General features: G+C 40.9%; 1 protein-coding gene across 1 annotated transcript in view; it reads left to right on the plus strand.

The window, feature by feature from the left end:
* Positions 1–20,429, plus strand: part of TAFA1 (TAFA chemokine like family member 1) — a 346,657-nt gene that overhangs the window by 255,638 nt on the left and 70,590 nt on the right. The window contains exon 3 of the mRNA XM_084633453.1: positions 16,709–16,849. Coding sequence (XP_084489579.1) covers positions 16,709–16,849 — 141 coding nt within the window. The remainder of the gene's footprint in view (positions 1–16,708; positions 16,850–20,429) is intronic.

Genomic DNA, 20,429 nt, shown 5'->3' on the forward strand with positions numbered 1-20,429 from the left:
TATTAATGAGACCTAATGTTGAATAATCCAGTAGAGACCTACCTCAGACCCCAAGAAAAAAAAGCTGTTCTTTTCTTTTGATAAGATAATGGTTTTACTTGTCCTGTATTCACTTATTTTTTAAAGCATTGATTCTTTGCAATATTAATAATAATATTTATCTGTTAAGTACCATAGCTATTATGGTAATTACTTTAGATGTGTAAATAAATACATATTGCATACCTTTGGGGTTTTTTCTTTATCTTGAGTTACCTGTCTTTAAGCTCCAAATCAGCAGCTGAGATAAGTGCAGGAGTACCTATGTCTGTGTCTGCCTCCCTAACACATTGCTAAGCATCTTAGCAGGGTCCCAGGTAACCTGTAGCCCTGAGATTATTGTACAAGAACAATAAGAATTCATTTGAGTGAAACTGTGACTCCAGAATCTATTAAAACTTTTGCTTCTGTATTCCACCAAATTGCTTTTTAGTTACAGTGAGCTCAGAGATCTGGTTGTGCTAACAATTTTAAATGATCTTCAAACTTAGCATTCTATCAGAGGAAAGCCAACCATTGCACTGGTGAAATTTGCAAGTAGAAATGAAAGAGAACAAAAAATTTCTGGCTTTGACGAAGGGTCTGATCCAACGACCAGTCATGTCAGTAGCTTTTGGATCAGAGTTTAAAGTTGCTAGCAATGAATGTGGCATACTTCAAACAGTAGAGAGAAGAACGGGAGATGGAAGGCCCATGACATACTGTATCATGTGCATGCTGTTACCTCTCCTCTAAGTTTGGCTGAGTCAGCAAAAATCCCAGCTGGGAGTTCTAGCTCCGTGGTGGGCAACCTGCAGCCCGCGGGCTGCCAGACCGTTTGTTTACATTTGCACGTCCACCTGCAGCACCTAGTGGCCACGGTTCGCCGTTCTCAGCCAATAGGAGCTGTGGGAAGTATCACGGACCTGGCCGCCGCTTCCCTCAGTTCCCATTGGCCAGGAACAATGAACCACAACCACTGGGAACTGCGGGTGGACATGCAAATGTAAACAAACGGCCTGGTGGCCCACCAGCAGCTTGCCCTGATGGGCCTCAGGTTGCCCACTACTGTTCTAGCTGCAGCAAGGCCACCTCACCAGCATGCCTCTGTCTGCAGATGCCATAATCCATCCCATAAAAGGCTTGTCACATTCTTGCTTTCAGGAGAGCTCAGTTTAAGCCTGTTAATGAGGGAGGCCACTTTAACATTTTTAATGCCATGGCACTTTTAACCTGGTGACAGTACAAACAGGAGTTTTCCAGATCTTATGTCCACATGTTTTTGATTGTACATGAAGGACCAAAATGGACACCATGTAGAGTTAAGCACAGGAGTTTATTACGCACAGCGCTGGCGGAGTGTCACCTTGCTTATTGGGCTCAGAGACACTGCAGAACAATTAATTACAATAGATTATATAGGGTGCTCATTGGGTGGAAAGAAGCAACGGGGATGGGTTTTCCCAAACCCCTGGATAGGTTTTAACAGCAAGACAAGATAAGCACAATAAGCCAATGGTCTAAAAGATTACATAATGGCTCCGCCCAAGGCTCAAATTAACATATTGCTGACACACAATGTCTATTAAAGTATATAGGTTAAATCCTAATTTTTGGGGTCCAGGGGAATAAGGGAGCAGCTTTCCCAGTTGACCAACAGGTACATTCCTGGAGATTTAAAGCAAAAAAGGAATAATTAGTACTTAACTATAACAATTGTTTGTAAGTTTACCCTTGCATTTCTGTGGGCTAAGATTGGCATACATCTGTGAGGGAAAGGTGTCATAACTCATGTCAATCATATTAGGCCTCTCCCGGAACTTTGTCTGGGATCTGAGGGGTATTGTACCACTATCTCCTCCTTGCATTTAGGGAGTAACCGTGAAGTCTTTCTCCGTGCTTCATGTGTCTATAACTCACAATAAGGATGCCCAATTACATTCGGAGTTATGCTGACTCCACTCACTGACTTGAAACACACAAGATTATCTATTGACCCCAGCTTTTTCTTAGCTATGTATTGTTCTCTGTTTGCCAGCTCCCATTGCCCAGGCCAAGCTGTGAACTCCAGGCCTATATGAAAAGTTCTTAGAAGAAACTGTAGTTAAGATCTTACATCCACAGCAAATGGATTTTGGCCCTTCAGTCCCTCCTCTTGACCCTAGGGTTTCCTAACCCGCCAGGTCAAATAAAACAAATTTAACGTTTTCAGCTTGCTTTGGAGTTGCTGGTAAAGTATTAACACCATCAGGAATGTCAGGATGGACACGCCCCACATAATTTGGCAGAATAGCACCCAGATCCATTTCCAGAGGATTTTGTTACCTGAGATGGCATTGCCCATAATTATTGATTAAACCTCCACTGCCTGATTCCGCGCCTCAGAGTACTTAACACCAGCCTGGTCCACAGTCTCCCCTATCTGAGTGTACCTCAGATGGCCTTCCCCAATGTGTCTTTGGGCCTCGGGCACCAACTCCTCTAGATACTTACTGTCATAGTGCCATTCCAGATCCCATGTTAGGTTACCCATCATTGGCAGAGTACGGTGGAGCCACATCCCATCAACAATCAGTGTTGCCCTTTGGAGGACCATCATGCACACAGATGGATGTGTCGAGGGGCAGGGCTTTCCATTTAACTCGATGGAGTGGTTTTGGGCAATCACACACCAATAGGTACAGTTAATCTGGACCAGCTCCATGTGCATCAGTTTCTCAGTGACAGCCACTTCAAACCTAGACAGATTTGTTAGAACATAATAAGGGCATATACATAGACTTTCCTTATTAAAGTGGGTGCAACATTCACTAGGGTACAATGCTTTCCCGGCGACCTCGGAATATGCAATGACTTTTATTTTAGTAATATGACCTCTCCTCCATACTGGCAGGGAGGTCACCATTCTAGCTCGTTGTGAGTGAGGGATTCCCAGAGGCACTAGGAGACGGAAGATTATGCTATGACCTGTCCAAGCTGGTCTTTGGACTCTCATTAATTCTTTGTTTCCTCATTGTTATGAAGGGGTAATGGGGAGATGGGGTCCCACCACTTCCATAAGGGTTGGGTGGACCTGGCCATCCAGGAGATCGGTTACAATTCCATGTGTGGAGATGACCAATGTTTGCCCTGCTCTCCAACAATTCCTTTATTTTGGTACCATTTATTAACAGGCTGGTGAATTCTTGACCCAGGTATTTTCTTATATCCAACGAGGTGGACACAGAGTTTGACAGATCCTTTAAACTGTCTAAGATTAGTCGACTGGCCCTATTAGTGTTTAATCCTCCCTTTCACATGGCACACTACTTGCGTCCTTCATCATGCACCACAGGGGCAGCAGGAGCGACAGCAGGAATTCCCTCACGGTTACCCTTCAGTCCTTCTTCCTGTTCACCTGTGGAGACATTGTTAGTATTGGCAAGCACTGGTTGAAACAGTTTTAACTGATTTCGGTGCCTTTTAAATGTTTTCATTTTCCCCTAACCTTAAATGCAGGTTTGTTCAGACTGCTGTTATTATCCAGAAATGGTTTGATTTTCTTTTACTTGGTTGTATAGGGTTTTTTTGTTTGTTTGTTTGTTTTTTGTTCAATTCATTGTGAATACCTTAATGTAGTTTTGTAACCTGTCTGCAAAGGGCCTAGTAAAATCAATTTGCAGATTTTGCCATGGTTTCTTTGGCCATGGTTGATGGTTATGGGGTACCTTTTTCCTCCTACCCACATTTACTTGTGTACATGTTACACATCTTTTAAGAAATTGTAATCTTTTTTTCATGGCTGGCCACCATCAGTGCTTCAGGGCAGCCCTTATTTGTCTGCACCCCAGATGAGCTGAAGAGTGAATGGCATGGAGTGGCAGAGCCCATATGCACTCGGTGGCTACCAGTTCCTCCCCCCTAGCCCATACCAGAGGTGATTTTTACACACACAGCCTTGTCCTTCAAACTTGTTTTTTTTCTTTCTTTTTTCTGGGTTTGGTTGCCCTGCTGCAGCCATGACTTTGGTTTTGTATAAAGATATTGAATGTTATGAAGCATTGAGGTACCTTAAGGGTTCAGTGCTAAATACCAAAGCCAAACAACACTAGTTATCTGTATTTGGCAACAGTGTTTTTTAGTTTTGCAGTTTGAATTAAAGAGTTAAACGGATTTTAGTGGTATTATTTTAAAACAAAACCAAACCAAACCCCAATTTATTTTAAACCTACAAAACAGAGTTTTTTCCAAACCAGGAGTGTTGATTTAGGTTTTTAAGACCTCACATATTTACTTAATATACAAATTTTTACACAGCTGTTTATAGATTACATTTGTATACATTTGGGGGCAGTTAAGTTTCAATAGAAACCCCTTATGTTCTTTTAGTGAATTTGACTAAATTGTTTATAGTCAAATTATTTCAATTAGATTGTCTTTTTGCCTGGATTATTTACAGACATTCCTTTGGAAAAGGGCCCATTTTCCTTCAGAATGGCTGCAAAGAAACCAAGAATTCTTTTTTATTACACCTATTTTTTTTAACATTTTTACAGCGTTTGATTGCTTAATTCCCTCCAGCCCCTGCATAGTTAACTTTTCCCTTTTTTAAAAAAAATCACTTGCTTATTTCCCAAAATGACACCTTTATTAACTCAGATTTCACCGTTCCAAGTACTGTTTCAGGGATTTGAATTCCCATTCCTGTACTCTGGGAATTTTTTTTTAATGCAGTAGTTTTTAATACACAATAATATTAACAACAGGACAAACGACACAAGACAAAACATAAAACACAAACAAAATTTTTGTTTTGACAGTAGATTTATGGTATTTTGGGTTGCTCTTTATCTGGTAACAGTTTATTTGTGTTTGTTTGCTTGCTTGTTTTTTTTTTTTGTTTTTGTTTTTTACTACTGCCACTATGCCCTCAGAGCTTCCAGCCTGTTTTTTTATTTTTTATTTGTTGCCTGCCTGCTTGTTTGGGCCCCATCCTGCTTCCCTCACTGAACTGTCCCTTTTCAGGTTTCAGAGTAGCAGCCGTGTTAGTCTGTATTCTCAAAAAGAAAAGGAGTACTTGTGGCACCTTAGAGACTAACCAATTTATTTGAGCATAAGCTTTCGTGAGCTACAGCTCACTTCATTGGATGCATACTGTGGAAAATACAAAAGATGTTTTTATACAAACAGACCATGAAAAAATGGGTGTTTATCACTACAAAAGGTTTTCTCTCCCCCCACCCCATTCTCCTGCTGGTAATAGCTTATCTAAAGTGATCACTCTCCTTACAATGTGTATGATAATCAAGATGGGCCATTTCCAGCACAAATCATACACATTGTAAGGAGAGTGATCACTTTAGATAAGCTATTACCAACAGGAGAGTGGGTTTGGGGGGAGAGAAAACCTTTTGTAGTGATAAACACCCATTTTTTCATGGTCTATGTGTATAAAAACATCTTCTGTATTTTCCACAATATGCATCTGATGAAGTGAGCTGTAGCTCACGAAAGCTTATGCTCAAATAAATTGGTTAGTCTCTAAGGTGCCACAAGTCCTCCTTTTCTTTTTGTCCCTTTTCAGGCTTTTATTTTTTAGATCTCTAGATGGTGAGCGGTAACTGTGTGTGAGCTCCCCCTCATCTGATCTGGGAGTATGTCTCAAGCATAGTGATTGGAGGGGCAGGATAGCTCAGTGGTTTGAGCATTGGCCTGCTAAACCCAGGTTTGTGAGTTCAATCCTTGAGGGGGCCATTTGGGATCTGCAGCAAAAATTGGGGATTAGTCCTGCTTTGAGCAGCTGGTTGAACTAGATGACCTCCTGAGATCCCTTCCAACCCTAACATTGTATGATTGTGATTCTCCTGCTCTGGCGTTTTTTGACAGTTACACATTTTAAAGGGAGTGTTATTGTTCTGGCACAGGCTTTTATCTTTTAGTGCCTTATTTTCAGCTTAAAAAGTTCTATTTTCTTTTCTTTATTTTTATGTTGAGTATATCCAATATAACTATTACTGCTTTGTTTGTTTTGTCACCTTTTTGGTCACTCCACCATTTAACCAATTCTTTCTCTGATCTGGCTGCAACATAGTTTGCTTTTTTAACTGCTGCTTGCAGAGTTTTGACATGTTTATACTCCAAATATTCCCGAGGGCTGACTCTCGTCTCCCCCTTTGATGCAATGGGTTTTAATCACCCTGGCTGCTGACCTTGTTAGGAATGTACATCTTCCCATTGACACCCCATGATCTCAATCTTCACGGCTGTCAGCCTTGATGGGGATGTGCGTCTCCCCCCCTTAACAACGTAGTCTTAATCTCCACGGCTGTTTAGCCTTGATGGGGATTTACGTTTCCCCCTTTAAATTCTGTGGTCTCGATCTCCAAACCTGACAGCTTTGTTGGGGATGTACGTCTCCCCCCTTTCTTACTGTGGTCTAAATCTCCACACTGACAACTTTGATGGGGATGTACGTCTTCCCCTTCTTTGAATACTGCAGTCTTAAGTTACACACAATTGCCGGCCTTATTGGTTGGAGACTTTGTGCTATTCTAAGGTATGTATGTCTCATGCCTGCGGGGGCGGGGGGGGGAGCGGGGGGCTCCCCTGGGACGTGCAATGTAACATGCAATGAGGAAATGGGACCACCAGTTTGCACTGCCTACCGCTTGCCTACCCACCCAGTCCTGGGTTTAACGCACAGCCAGTCGCTTGCTAGTGGTTTATTCAAGTGCTCCATAACACACCCCTTAGTTTAAACGTGAGCTGTAGCTCACGAAACCTTATGCTCAAAAAAATTGGTTAGTCTCTAAGGTGCCACAAGTCCTCCTTTCCTCTTGCACTCATCTTCCCTCCCAACTGGTACCCTTATTTAACCCCTCTGCTTGGACTACATGTGTCTAGGTTCCTTTTGCACTTAAATTTTAAAAGTGGGAACAAGATGTGTCTGAAAGAGGATGAGAGACTTCTATCCCTGGCCTAATGAGGTGGTAAATTAAAGATACTCACCTCCTTTGGATTTCAGTCTCAGCTCCTTAATCACATCACAGGCTTGTATCCCGGATGAGCCCCCAAACTGAAGGACCAAAATGTACGCCATGTAGAGTTTATTACGCACAGCACTGGCGGAGTGTCACCTTGCTTATCAGACTCAGAGACACTGCAGAACAATTAATTACAATAGATTATATAGATTATATGCTTATTGGGTGGAGAGAAGCAACGGGGATGGGTTTTCCCAAACCCCTGGATAGGTTTTAACAGCAAGACAAGATAAGCACAATAAGCCAATGGTCTAAAAGATTACATAATGGCTCCGCCCAAGGCTCAAATTAACATATTGCTGACACACAATGTCTATTAAAGTATATAGGTTAAATCCTAATTTTTGGGGTCCAGGGGAATAAGGGAGCAGCTTTCCCAGTTGACCAACAGGTACATTCCTGGAGATTTAAAGCAAAAAAGGAGTAATTAGTACTTAACTATAACAATTGTTTGTAAGTTTACCCTTGCATTTCTGTGGGCTAAGATTGGCATACATCTGTGAGGGAAAGGTGTCATAACTCATGTCAATCATATTAGGCCTCTCCCGGAACTTTGTCTGGGATCTGAGGGGTATTGTACCACTATCCCCTCTCTGCATTAGGGAGTAACCGTGAGGCCTTTCTCCATGCGTCTATAACTCATGATAAGGATGCTCAATGACATTCAGATTTATGCTGACTCCACTCACTGACTTGAAACACACAAGGTTATCTGTTGACCCCAGCTTTCTCTTAGCTATGTATTGTTCTCTGTTAGCCAGCTCCCATGGCCCAGGCCAAGCTGTGAACTCCAGGCCTATATAAAAAGTTCTTATCAAAAATTGTAGTTAAGATCTTACATCCACAGCAAGTGTATTTTGGCCCTTTATACATCTGTGGCTTAGTCTCCAAAAATGTTTGGTTTTATGCAAAATTAAATGTTCTCTGTATATTTCTTTATAATCAAATGGATTTTTCTTCAGAGAACAGACCCCGTGTCTATAGAATGCTATCATTCTAATCTTGTGTTTGTGAAAATAACTTTCCAGCCTAAAACTTAATGATCCACAGCAGGAATCTTTTATGATGCCATTGTTGTGTGGAATAGTTCCACGCTTGAAATAGCATATCTCCTTTGGCCCACATAATGAACAAAACAAATAATGGGTACTAATGAAAAATGTAAATACGTATGTACCACATAGACCACAAAAAATCTTTTCCGGTCTGTTGGGTGAATAACGCACCTAGCCTAAAGGGGTAACCTTGCTGAGCATATACTATGTATTGTAAATTCACAACTGATATTATATATTAAGATATAGCATATTGCTCCCAACTTGACTATGTCAATTGTCACAATGAGATAAATTAAGGATGAACTGGAAGAGTTTTAGCTTTAGGATTAAATGTGCATACTTTTGTTGCTGCTCTAATGCTGTTAAACTTTATGGGCCATATTCAGCCCTTGTGTATCTCCACTGAAGTCTAACAGAGTTCCATCAATTAGCCCTTGGTCTACAGAAGTATCAGAATCAAGCCTAGTTTCTTCAGACATCCTCACTTACCCAAATCTCTGCTATGTGCCACAGTGCATCCCTGTAACATTGATTCTTTTCTTTCTGAATCAGATATTGATTGTCACTGGCCCATAGAAATAAAAATTGTGGTACGTGTGGTGTGCCTATGATGAGTCTTTTGTTTGTTGACTTATGAGCTGCCTGATGGAGTAACCTGGAATTTTGTGTTTTCCATCTGTTGTATTTTTGCAGGTCAGAAGCAAGAACCTATTGTGTAGCTAATGTAGTAGCAATTTATTATTTCTTAGAATAAAATGAAGTATAGTATTTTCCCCTGAGTCCTGGGTAATTGATAGTTCTGGCACATTAACTGACATAAACATTTTGATTAAAGCTTATGAATGTATTAATTACAGCTGGGAAGCTTCCAAAGCTGACTTGAACCACAAAACTGTTCAAATTGCAACCTCTAAATCTGTATTCTTTTACAAATTGGTGAAATGACTATCACTTCATTGCCTTCGCTTTGTCTAGACCAGTCATAAAATAACATGGGATAAGCAGATGTGTAAAATTTCATTATTCCATATTAGTTCCTGTAAGCTCACTTTGAATATCTTTAAAAGGCTAAAGTGTTTTCTGTGTTACTGGCAGGCTGTTGAACATTTACTTGAAGTCTAAAGCAGTTTAATTCTGTAGGAAGGTGTCAGTGCTGTTCTATGAGCCTTTAGTAACATTTACATGTAATTCAATAAAAGTCAAAATAACAGCTCCTCTTGCTAATTAGGTAGTCGACAACATAGGAACGTAGACAAGGTAACGTCTATGCTTGTCTAAATACACTGAATTCTTTAACGCCAGTAATAATTCTGGCAAACTGGATGGAAATGTTTTGGTTATAGAACTTAAGCCATGTTCTTACCTCTTTTTACACCTCCCCCATGGATTGCTTGGCAGAATTCAACCTATTGAGCCTGCAACCTTGTTGCCGGTTTTGTGAATACCACACAGCTTCCTACAACAACAGTTGAGTGGATGGAAGTGCCTGGTGACATGGTGATTGGTGGGAGGCAAATCTAATAGAGTGTCTGAATTCTCAAATCATTGGTTATATGACCCCAAAAAGAAAGGCATCTCTTATCTATCTACTCTTTGTGCCTCTGCACAACAACCCAAGAAGTCTCAACTAAATGCTGCTTTACTCATGCATTCATGCACACATGCATTCATTATGACTGACCTGCCTTACGAAGGTCCATTAAGTGGAACTCATTTCAAGCACAGATGGTCCTGAATAGTTTAATGTCTGCCTGGTGGCCAGAATAAGTGAATTCTTGATGGCCTTAGACTTCTGATCACATACATGCAGCCAAGGAGGAAATGAAAACATGTTTATCATTTTGATAAACAGCCTCTTTCATTGCCGCAGGATGCTCTATGTAACTCGGTGGAGTCAAATACTATTAAATTGTCATCACTGTCAAAAAGAGAACATATAAGTTTTGCTACCTGACTCATAGCTAATGACTTTCACAATGTATAACACAAATCAAGACCGCTGTTTGCCTTTTTTATGTTTGTTTACTGATAAGTTCTGGGTCTGCGAGACTGCAAAGGCAAGTTATAGTTTTGAAGTGCAAAATATGCTTTCATTATTACCTCTCAGCTAAAGATATAAAAAATAGAGATGACTAGAAGATGGCTTTTGGCTTCTTCCAGGCATGCGCTCAGGCCCTATAGCTGATTAGATATTTTAAATCACAGCTGCACACAGTAGGTTCATACTTAGGGTAAAATATTTCACTCTGTGGTCTGTAAACACGAGGTAGCTTTATAACAGAGAGATAGTTAGACACCTTTTCAGGCGTTCAGTATTCTCCAATTAAAATTAAACCATTTGCAGGAGTTAAATTGTCCCTGTTTTGCTGTCAGAATCATGGACATAGACCTCATAATTTTTACTGCTTAACATTTTAAACCCGTGCACGGCAAAGATTTCTAAAGCTGGTAAAAGTAAAAAAGAATCCTAAGATAATAGATGGCAGGTGTCTTGATAACCCAGAATGCACTCAAGATGCAAATTCTATCTAGCCTACTTTTTTGAAAAAAAAATGATTTTTTTCACCCAAAATTCTGAGTCACTTGTGAATTTGTCACTAAAGAGGGGTTGACCATAAAGCTGGTGAAAAAATATTCATTCAGACAGTTTTCAGTTGGAAAATGCTGCTTCAACGGAACTGCAATTTTTCACCAAATCGTATCGACATCAATGAAAATACGTTTTGCAAAAAAAAATAAAAAAGCGGGGGAGGGTAATCTTTAAAAGGTCACAACATCCTGTTTTGACCTTTTGTGGAACAAAGAGTTCCGATTTTTCTTTTTTGTTTTGAAATGACTTTTCATTCTGAAATGTACTTTATTTCATTTTTCTTTAAATTAAACAGAGGGTCAAAACCATTGTTCTTCATTATTTCCCAATATGAAACCATAGTGAATATTCACATTCTAAAATGCTCGCCCCGAGCATCTACAAAGCCACCCCCATGGGATCATGGGACCGTGGGTTCAAGCCCTGGGTTAGCACAATTTCTGTGTAGACAAGAAGGGTGCTTAGGCTTGAGCCTGAGTTTGAACCCTGGGTGTATACTGCAGTGTAGACATACCTTTAGGGGTAAATTTTCAGTGCGGCCTTTTCCTCGCTTCCCCATGCTTGTGCACAAAATTGCATGGACACACGCATGCACTTCCACTTGGCATGTGCACTTTTAAAAGGTAGACAGCAGTGCATATACAATGTTAGAATTTGCTCCTGCAAAACCCAGTGCCGGTGACAGATTTTGCAGGGGCAAATTAAAATTATTATATGCAGAGCTGACTATTTAACAGTGTTTAACCTGAAAAGTCTAGTCCCATGTACCAAATTTTGCCTGGAAATGTATGGAACAAGGGGCTGAAAACATACCCCTTATAAATTGAGAGTTTCATAGATTACCAGTCCAGAAGGGACCATTGTGATCATCTAGTCTGACCTCCTGTATAACACACGCCAGAGAATTTCCCCAAAATAGTTCCTAGAGAATAGATTTTAGAAAAACATCCAATCTTGACTTAAAAATTGTCAGTGATGGAGAATCCACGACCCTTGGTAAATTGTTCCAATGGATAATTACTCTCAACATTAAAAATTTACGCCTTATTTCCAGTCTGAATTTGTTTAGCTTCAACTTCCAGCTGTTGGATCATATTATACCTTTCTCTGCTAGATTGAAGAACCTGTAAATATTTGTTCCCCGTGTAGATACTTATAGACTGTAATCAAGTCACCCCTTAAGCTTGTCTTTGTTAAGCTAAATAGCTTGAACTCCTTCAGTCTATCACTGTAAGGCAGGTTTTCTAATCCTTTAATCATTTTTGTGGGTCTTCTCTGAACCCTCTCCAATTTATCAACATCCTTCTTGAATTGTGGGCACCAGAAGAGGACACTGTATTCCAGCCAGGGTCACACCAATGCCAATATAAAGGAAAAATTAACCTCTCTATTCTTACTCAAGATTCTCTTGTTATGCATCCCAGGATCATATTAGGGGTTTGGGGTTTTTTTGGCCACAGCATCAGACTGGGAGCTCATGTTCAGCTGATTATCGACCATGACCCCCAAATTTCTTTCAGAGTCGCTGCTTCCCAGGATTAAGACCCCCATTCTGTAAGTATGGCCTACATTCTTTATTCCTAGATGTAAATATATACATTTGGCCATATTAAAACAAATATTGTTTGCTTGTTCCTATTTACCAAGTGATACAGATCACTCTGTATCAGTGACCTGTCTTCATTATTTACCACTCCCCCAATTTTTATGTCATTTGCAAACTTCATCAGTGATGGTTTTTTTCTTCTTTTAAGTAATTGACAAATATGTTAAATAGCATAGGGCCAAAAACCAAACCCGGCTGGACCCCATTGGCAGCATACCAATCAATGATGATTCCTGGTTTACAATTACATTTTGAGACCAATCTGTTATCCTATTTTCAATCCATGTGATGTGTGCCATGTTAATTTTGTATCATTCTAGTTTTTAATCAAAATATTGTGCAGTACAAAGTCAAATGCCTTACAGAAGTCTAAATATATTCTGTCAACACTACTACCTCCATCACCCAAGCTTGTCATCTCATCAAAAAAGTATATCAAGTTAGTTTGGCAGGATACATTTTCCATAAACCCATGTGGATTTCCATTAAGTACATTATGCTCCTTTAATTTTTCATTAATTGAGTCCTGTATCAGCCACTCCATTATCTTTCCTGGGATCGATATCAGGCTGAGAGAGGTCATCTCATTTATCCTTTTTAAAAACTGGCACATTAGCTTTCTTCCACTCTTCTGGAACCTCCCCAGTGTGCTAAGACTTAGGGTAGGTTTACGCTATGGGACTAATTCGACCTAAGTTACGCAACTCCAGCTATGTGAATAACGTAGCAGGAATCGATGTATGTTAGGTCAACGTATTGCAATGTATAGACCGCTCTGGATCGACGGGAGAAACTCTCCCGTTGACTTACCTTATGCTTCTCGTTCCAGTGGAGTACCAGAATCGACAGGAGAGCAATCAGCAGTCGATTTAGTGGGTCTTCACTAGACCCACTAAATCAACCCTCGGTGGATTGATCACCGCATGTCAATCCCCCAATAAGTGGATACAAGCCCTTACTGAAAATCAACATTACCAGTCCTGCGAGCTCCTTAGCCAGGTATTTTAAAAAAAATTTATCCAGACCTGCTCATTTTCAAATGTCTAACTTTAGTAGGCTCTATTTAACATCCTCCAGAGATATTCTTCGAATTGAAAGTGTTATTGTCACCATATGATGAGATTATATCATCTAGTTTTTCCCCAAAGAATATAGTTTCTGAACATGAGATTTTGCTCTTCTTGTGTGGAAGAGTTGGGAAGATACTTTTTGTATGAAAATTAGAGGCTGTGCAGATTAGAAAAGTCCCAGTTAATAAGAGGTTTAACTATATATTGGTAACAAAAGGTTTTTTGAATGGTCTTAGTTTCATTGCATTTTTACCAGCTATAACCTTTAGAGTTTTTCTGCAGCAACTTGAGGGTTTCCACATTATAATTACATAGATGTTATAAAGCTCATCAGCCATGACCCATTATTTTGCACAGATAATCAAGTAAGCAAGACTAGTTTTTGTTTACTGACTTCATGTAGATATTAGTACTCATCCACAAAATTAAGAGGAAAATAGAACATTTAGCTTACTCACAAGTATTTACTGTACTGTATGTGCAGCGAAGGATAGAATTACCTTATTGTGTACATTTTTTCCTGTTAGAAGCCAAACTTACACACATAAAAACCAGAAAATGTACTGCAGTCAGAACCACAGATACACATTTTCATGACATATGTATGGTCTGATTTTAAAGCCAAGCAGATCAATGGGAGGCTTGTCTTTGACATCACTGGGATCCTGGTGGAGCTTTAGGAAAAGCATTTGCTGTGAATGGAGATTTTGTTCATAATTCATTTTAAGCTGTAAACACATAGGGCTAAATCTTGAGCAGCAACAAGTGCCCGCATTTCCTCTTATTCCTCTGGGACCCTCGACGGGGCTTTTGTCATCAAGTAGCACCTTCAAGCTGTCTGAATTGTGTGATCCATCCGATGAAGTGAGCTGTAGCTCACGAAAGCTCATGCTCAAATAAATTGGTTAGTCTCTAAGGTGCCACAAGTCCTCCTTTTCCATCTGCTGTTGCACATCTTGTCTCTGAAAGAGCTGTGTCAGGTAGCCACATGTGTGTATACACAATACAGGAAATACAGGAAACAGCTCTTCTTGTCAAGAATAGTTAAATATTAAGGACCATGCCTGTCTGGCCTGGAGCTGGCAAGCTCATCAATACTAAACCTCATGAGTACGTGACCGAGAGTCATTTACCTCAACAGACATTAACCAGCTTTGATTGACTCATTCTTGAAAGGTGAAGGTTTGAATATTTAAAGTTGTAAAACATGTCCACGCAGTATGAGGCCTCTTGTGCCACTGTCTACTTTGGATTGGCTTGTTCCTTGACACTGCTCTGAGTTACTGGAAATACTTGGGTCCTCTTCAAACTAAGTACCTTTCCTCTGTCAATAAAGAAAGAGCTGCATAAGATCACTTTGTAATTCCTGGATTTACTCTACTTCCCGTACTGCACATGACTGTAATTACAGAGATGGGTCTCATTTATTTTGGGCTCGATTTTCACAGCACCTCCTGAGAGGTGCAGAAGAGTGAGGAGAGTAGGAGGGAAGTAAGTTCACCCACTCCCCTTACTGCCCTGCTGAGATTGTGACCTCAGCTGTAGGGAGGAAAGCAGGGCTATTTGCCCACTACTTTTCACTGCAACCATGTCAGTGGGCAGTGTGGGGCAGGAAGTGAGGGAAACCCTGGCTCCTGTCTTCTCCCAGACCCCGTGCCACCTTCATACTATTCAGCGTAGCTGGCTGGTTGCACAGGCTGGGAGTAGCCACACAAAGAAATGAACTAACTTACTCCTCTCCCAGAACAAGGGGAAGCTGGGCAGGAATTGTGAGTCCTAACTTGTTATCTGGTGTGCTGTGTGGGGCAGCTCCTCGCTGCCTGTTCTCATGGCTGATTGCAAGGTTACAATCTAGCCTTTGGATTTTTGATCCATAGAAACAATGGACCTTTTCCATTAGGCAGTTCCCTGTAGCTAAAGCAATGCGCCGTAGCATCTCATGGTGGGGTTAAAATAATATTGCTTTCATAGCCTAGTGAGCCTTCTGACACATCCTGCTCTTGTATGTATTGTGGATATTTTTGTATTAAGATTACCCTGACGCTGCCAAATGTATGCAGCAAGTTTGTGAAGTGGACAAATATCTGCGAAAGAACAGACTGGGACTATAAACACTTAGTAATTATGAGTGAAATGCAATTTGAACTCAGGGCTGGAGAGATTAATGAGCAGTGCAGTAACCCACCATGCTGCCTGATCGTCCTATACTATATATTGCTCAAGTGAACGGGACCAATGCTCTGGTTGTGTCATTTACGTACACAGCATATGCCCCAAGCAATGTGTGGTCAGAAGCCCGACACTGTCTATCTATTGCTGTGTCTCCAGCTGGATCTAGGAGTGTGGCTCCTGGCTCGCATAGCTTTACTGGCACCAGCTCTTACCAAGCTAGCGGGCTAAAAATAGCAGCATAGCACAGGCTGCGAGCAGCAGCATAGCACAGGCTGCGAGCAGCAGCCTGGGCTAGCCACCCTGAGTACATACCCCAGGGGCCTAGAGGGGTAGTATTTGCTCGCTATGTTGCCACTGGCCATGCGACAGCAGCTACGCTCCAACCTTTAGCATGGTAGCTTGATGACAGCTAGGGCAGGTATGTCTGCGTGAGGTGGGAATCTCACCCCTAGCCCCAAGTGTAGACTCCCTCTCCATTTATCTGTCTGTGTGATCAATCTTTTGGAAATGCGCTGAGTAAGACACAAAATGAAGGAAAGGAACATTTGGGCCTCGTGACGTTAGACTCAATGGGAATTTTGCCTGCATCGGGACCGCCAGATCAGGCCATTGTTTTAGGTGCGAAGGAAAGCAAAATTGGAGCATGCTGTGAGTCCTAGGGAACTGATTCTCCCCCTGCAGAATACGGGGACCTGGTTAGAGGCGAAGCTGAGGAGTTGGACGTGGGTTCATTTCCAGGCGGATTCTCTGAGATACTGGGATTGTATCGAGAGTATAACCTAGTAGTATGGGAGGAGAGAGATGAAATAGAACATGTAAAGCAGGCAGCTATTTTCATTCTGCATGAACTAGTCTGTACTCCTTCAGGTCCATACTGTGCTATACTCCCTAATTCACACCCAAAAGTTCTATTCCTGTCCGTGGAGCTACTCACAATGCAGATAAGCGAGTGCTGTATCTACTCTTGAGCCTTTATTTTGCATTTCCTATAGCTCCTGAAGTATACTAATACCTGCCTTAGACAAAATTGTCCGTAATGGGAGACAACACTTTCTTAATCCCTCTTATAAGAACCTTTCTTCACAAAGGGTGAGAGTAGCATGCTTGGTTGCTTAGACTAGCCATTGCAGTTCTTCCTAATCAGAGTGTCAATATTCTCTCTTTGTTGCCAGAAGGAGGAACGTGTGAAGTTATAGCAGCACACAGATGCTGTAATAAGAATCGAATTGAGGAAAGATCACAAACAGTAAAATGCTCCTGCCTCCCTGGGAAAGTGGCCGGGACAACACGAAACAGACCTTCCTGTGTCGACGGCAAGTAGCTCATCCAGTATATGTGTGAACTGAATATGTAACATCCAGTATATACCTAACGCTATATATGTTATGTAGCAAACCTACTTGTATTCTCTGGTTTAGCTTTTTAGGAAAAGATAAACTATAAGCATAAATGGTTGACCGAGGAGATGGCCTTTGACATCACCAGTATACATTACAGCCTGTTTCGGCAATCCTTACCTAGTTTAAAAAGGATTTACTTACACTACTAGTCGCATTACAGTCTGTGGGGCTTCTCACATAAGCAGAGCAAACCTGGTGACAAGAGCGAGCCCTTAGTAAACAATGGGCCAAAATTATCCTTTGTGTGTCTCCATTGGGCCCTCTCATGTCTCAAGAGCTGTGATTCAGAAATATTTCAGGTGACAACAGCAAGTTGTTCTGATTCAATTTACAGTTTTAAAAAGTCAGCCCAAAAAAATCCAGTGATCTGATTTTTGTAATAAGCATTGTGTAAAGACAAACAAAAACTGCGAAGCTGATTTTTGCTTCTGAAAAAAACCTACATTTCTGAATAGATTCAACATTGACCCCGCTCTTGTGAAAGCTTCAGGGCAGAATCTTGTCACGCCTGGTTTTCTTTTGCAAGACAAAACGAAACCATGGGATGAGTCACATCTGGGTCCCATTTTTATCTGAATGTCAGTGATCTGGGGTTCTGATTCTGTGGCTGTCTTTATTGTTCCAGTGGTGAAATAAACACACACACGCTCATTGGAGACTCCTCTTTGTGGTTCACCTAATCCTAATTTAACGTTAGTGAGGTGTACAAATGTGCACCGAGTGGAGAATATACCCTGCTGTTTGGAAATGCTTACCCAAATTAAATGTCTTCAAATTTGGCTTTAAGAAGCTATTGACTTTAGTGGGACTAATCTTTGGTTTTATTTCCCCCCGCACACTGATAAGTGATGTCTGATCAGTAGCATCCTTGTGTAGTAGCCCTATTAAAAGGGCTGGGATTTTACAGGTTCCTTTTCTCATCTTTATTTTGTGGAAGTGATCTGGTAGCACCATTGACTGCAATCCCCTGTGGTGCCAAAAGTCATTAAGAGCTCAAGTTTGTCTTTTCTGTTTGAATGGGATTGAACATCCCTCTGCCTCAGCTTCCTGCAAGGAGCAGGACCCAGCAGTGTTGCTGCACAGCTGATTTGTCAAAGCATCTTTTGTTTCCTATTTGGATTCATGATTTAAAGCTGCAGCCTTCCATCAGAAAGAGAGACACGCACACGGACATTTGAAAACCCGCTTCCCTTGGTCACATGCAGCAACCTTTTCAAAGACACTGCCAACAGGGCAACAGCTGTGCCAATGTTCATTGAAGGTTAGATGAAAGTTCCTGTTGGCTTTATGGGCTGCAAAAACATTGCATCCAGAAGCCTGTGCTGGTGTCATTTCATAGTAACTAGATAGAAAATACGGTGTCTGTCAGAGGGATGGAATCTTAAAATGTTCTCAACTGCTCTTCAGTGGCGTGCATGTGTGTGGATCTGTCTAGTTTGTATGTTAAAATATAAAGAAAAACATCTTATAATTGCAAAAAGACACTCTAGGTGTCAAATTATGGGGCAATAACTCACAGCTGGTTACACTGAAAATGCCATTCAGTCCCTGGAATCCTGCCTCTGAATGCACTCTAGTAGCTGTGAATTATTACACTTTAATTCACAAGCTGACACAGTTTATTGCTTAATTATTGTGATACAAAGAATTGTATTAAACAAAAAAAAAAGTCATGAATCTGTGGGTGATACCTTTTGTTTGGCCTAACTGTGTAAGCTTTGGAGAGTCACATTTACTGCATTAGGTCCTGAAAATCCAGAGCCAATAGATACAGCATCATGGCAGTGTTAATTCAGACCTTGTAATTCTATTCAGAGAGCAGTAGCTCAAAGGGGAATTATGTTTAAAAAAAAAAAAGTCCGTGCAGGTATGGACTGGAGTCCCTCTGCTTAATAGCTGTCTCTGGATTACAATGAAAACAAATGTTATCAATTGGCGTTTTGAAAGGGGAAAAGATTAAACAAAGGCTACTATCAGAAAGGCATGCGATCCCACACTCATTGAAGTCAGGGGCAAGACTCTCATTGACTTCAAAGGAACTTCTTCCCCTTTTAAGTTTAATTGTTGTAATCAAAGACATTGGTTCTTTTGTCAATGGTTAGAAAGCCAAGACCCTGTTCACAAAAATTAAGGGGCATTCTTTTTATGCTTAGTTTAATTTTCACTCTTTGGTTTAGATTCTTGACACATTGACCATCTTGGGTCAAAACCCTGAAGTCATTTTGTAGTTTTTCAGTCCTTACTAAAGCAAAATTCCCATTTTCTTCTGTGGGAAGTTCCATTAACTTCAGTAGGAGATTTTCCTAAGTAAGGATTTGGGATTTTGCCTATTTTCTGGGAGGTTTTAATTAGTACATTACAAAGGATCAGCTAAAATTTGTTGCCTCCTTTATCTACGATATTAAGATGATTAAATGCTGTGAGTCACAGTCTTTGTAACATTTAAAGCTATGATGGGCACTTAAAAAAATTCTTTTCATTGGTCCATTACTTTAAAATATCTCATGGATGCCCTTGCGTAAATAGCATAAATAACAAACTGAATCATAGAAATGTAGGGCCGAAAGGGACCTTGGAAAGTTTTCAAGTCGAGCCCCCTGCTCTGTGGCAGGACCAAATAAACCTGGACCATTCCTGACAGGGGTTTGTCAAACTCATTTTTAAATGCTTCCAATAATGGGGATGCCACGATCACCCTTGGAAGCCTATTCCAGAGCTTTACTAACCTTATAGTTCGAAAGTTTTTCCTAATGTCTAACCTAAGTCGCCCTGACTGCAGATTAAGCCCATGGCTTCTTGTCCTACCTTCAGTGGACCAGGAGAACAATTGATCTCCGTCCTCTTTGTAGCAGCCCTTAACATATTGGAAGGCTGTTATCAGCTCCCCCCTGGGTCTTCTTTTTCTCAAGACTTAACATGCCCAGGTTTTTTAACCTTTCTTCATCGGTTGGGTCTTCTAAACTTTTGATCATTTCCGTTGCTCTTCTCTGGACTCTCCAATTTGTCCATATCTTTCCTAAATTGTGGTGCCCAGAATCAGACACTGTGCTCCAAATGGGGCCTAACTAGTGCCAAGTAGAGTGGGACAATTACCTCCTTGGTCTTGCATACAACGCTCCTATTAATACACCCCAGAATCATATTAACTATTTTGCAGCTGCATCACATTGTTGACTCATTCCGTTGTGGTCCACTGTAATCCTCAGATTCTTTTTAGTAGTACTACCTCCTAGGCAATTATTCCCCATTTTGTGGTTGTGCATTTGCTTTTTCCTTCCAAAGTGAACTTGCCAATACATGCACTTCCAAACAGAACCACATTGCTCTGGAATAGGCCTGGATAACTTGTTGAATTGGTAACACCAGATAGACACCCTGTTGCTAGTTTCATTCAAGCTCAGGTTGATCATTATCATGAGACATTGTTCACTCTGCCGGCTCTTTAGTTGCCTGCATGAAATGAATTGGGACACTGATCCTGTTCTCATTAAAG

This window comes from Lepidochelys olivacea (assembly GCF_965140295.1).
Source record: "Lepidochelys olivacea isolate rLepOli2 genome assembly, chromosome: 7".
Lineage (NCBI taxonomy): Eukaryota > Metazoa > Chordata > Testudines > Cheloniidae > Lepidochelys > Lepidochelys olivacea.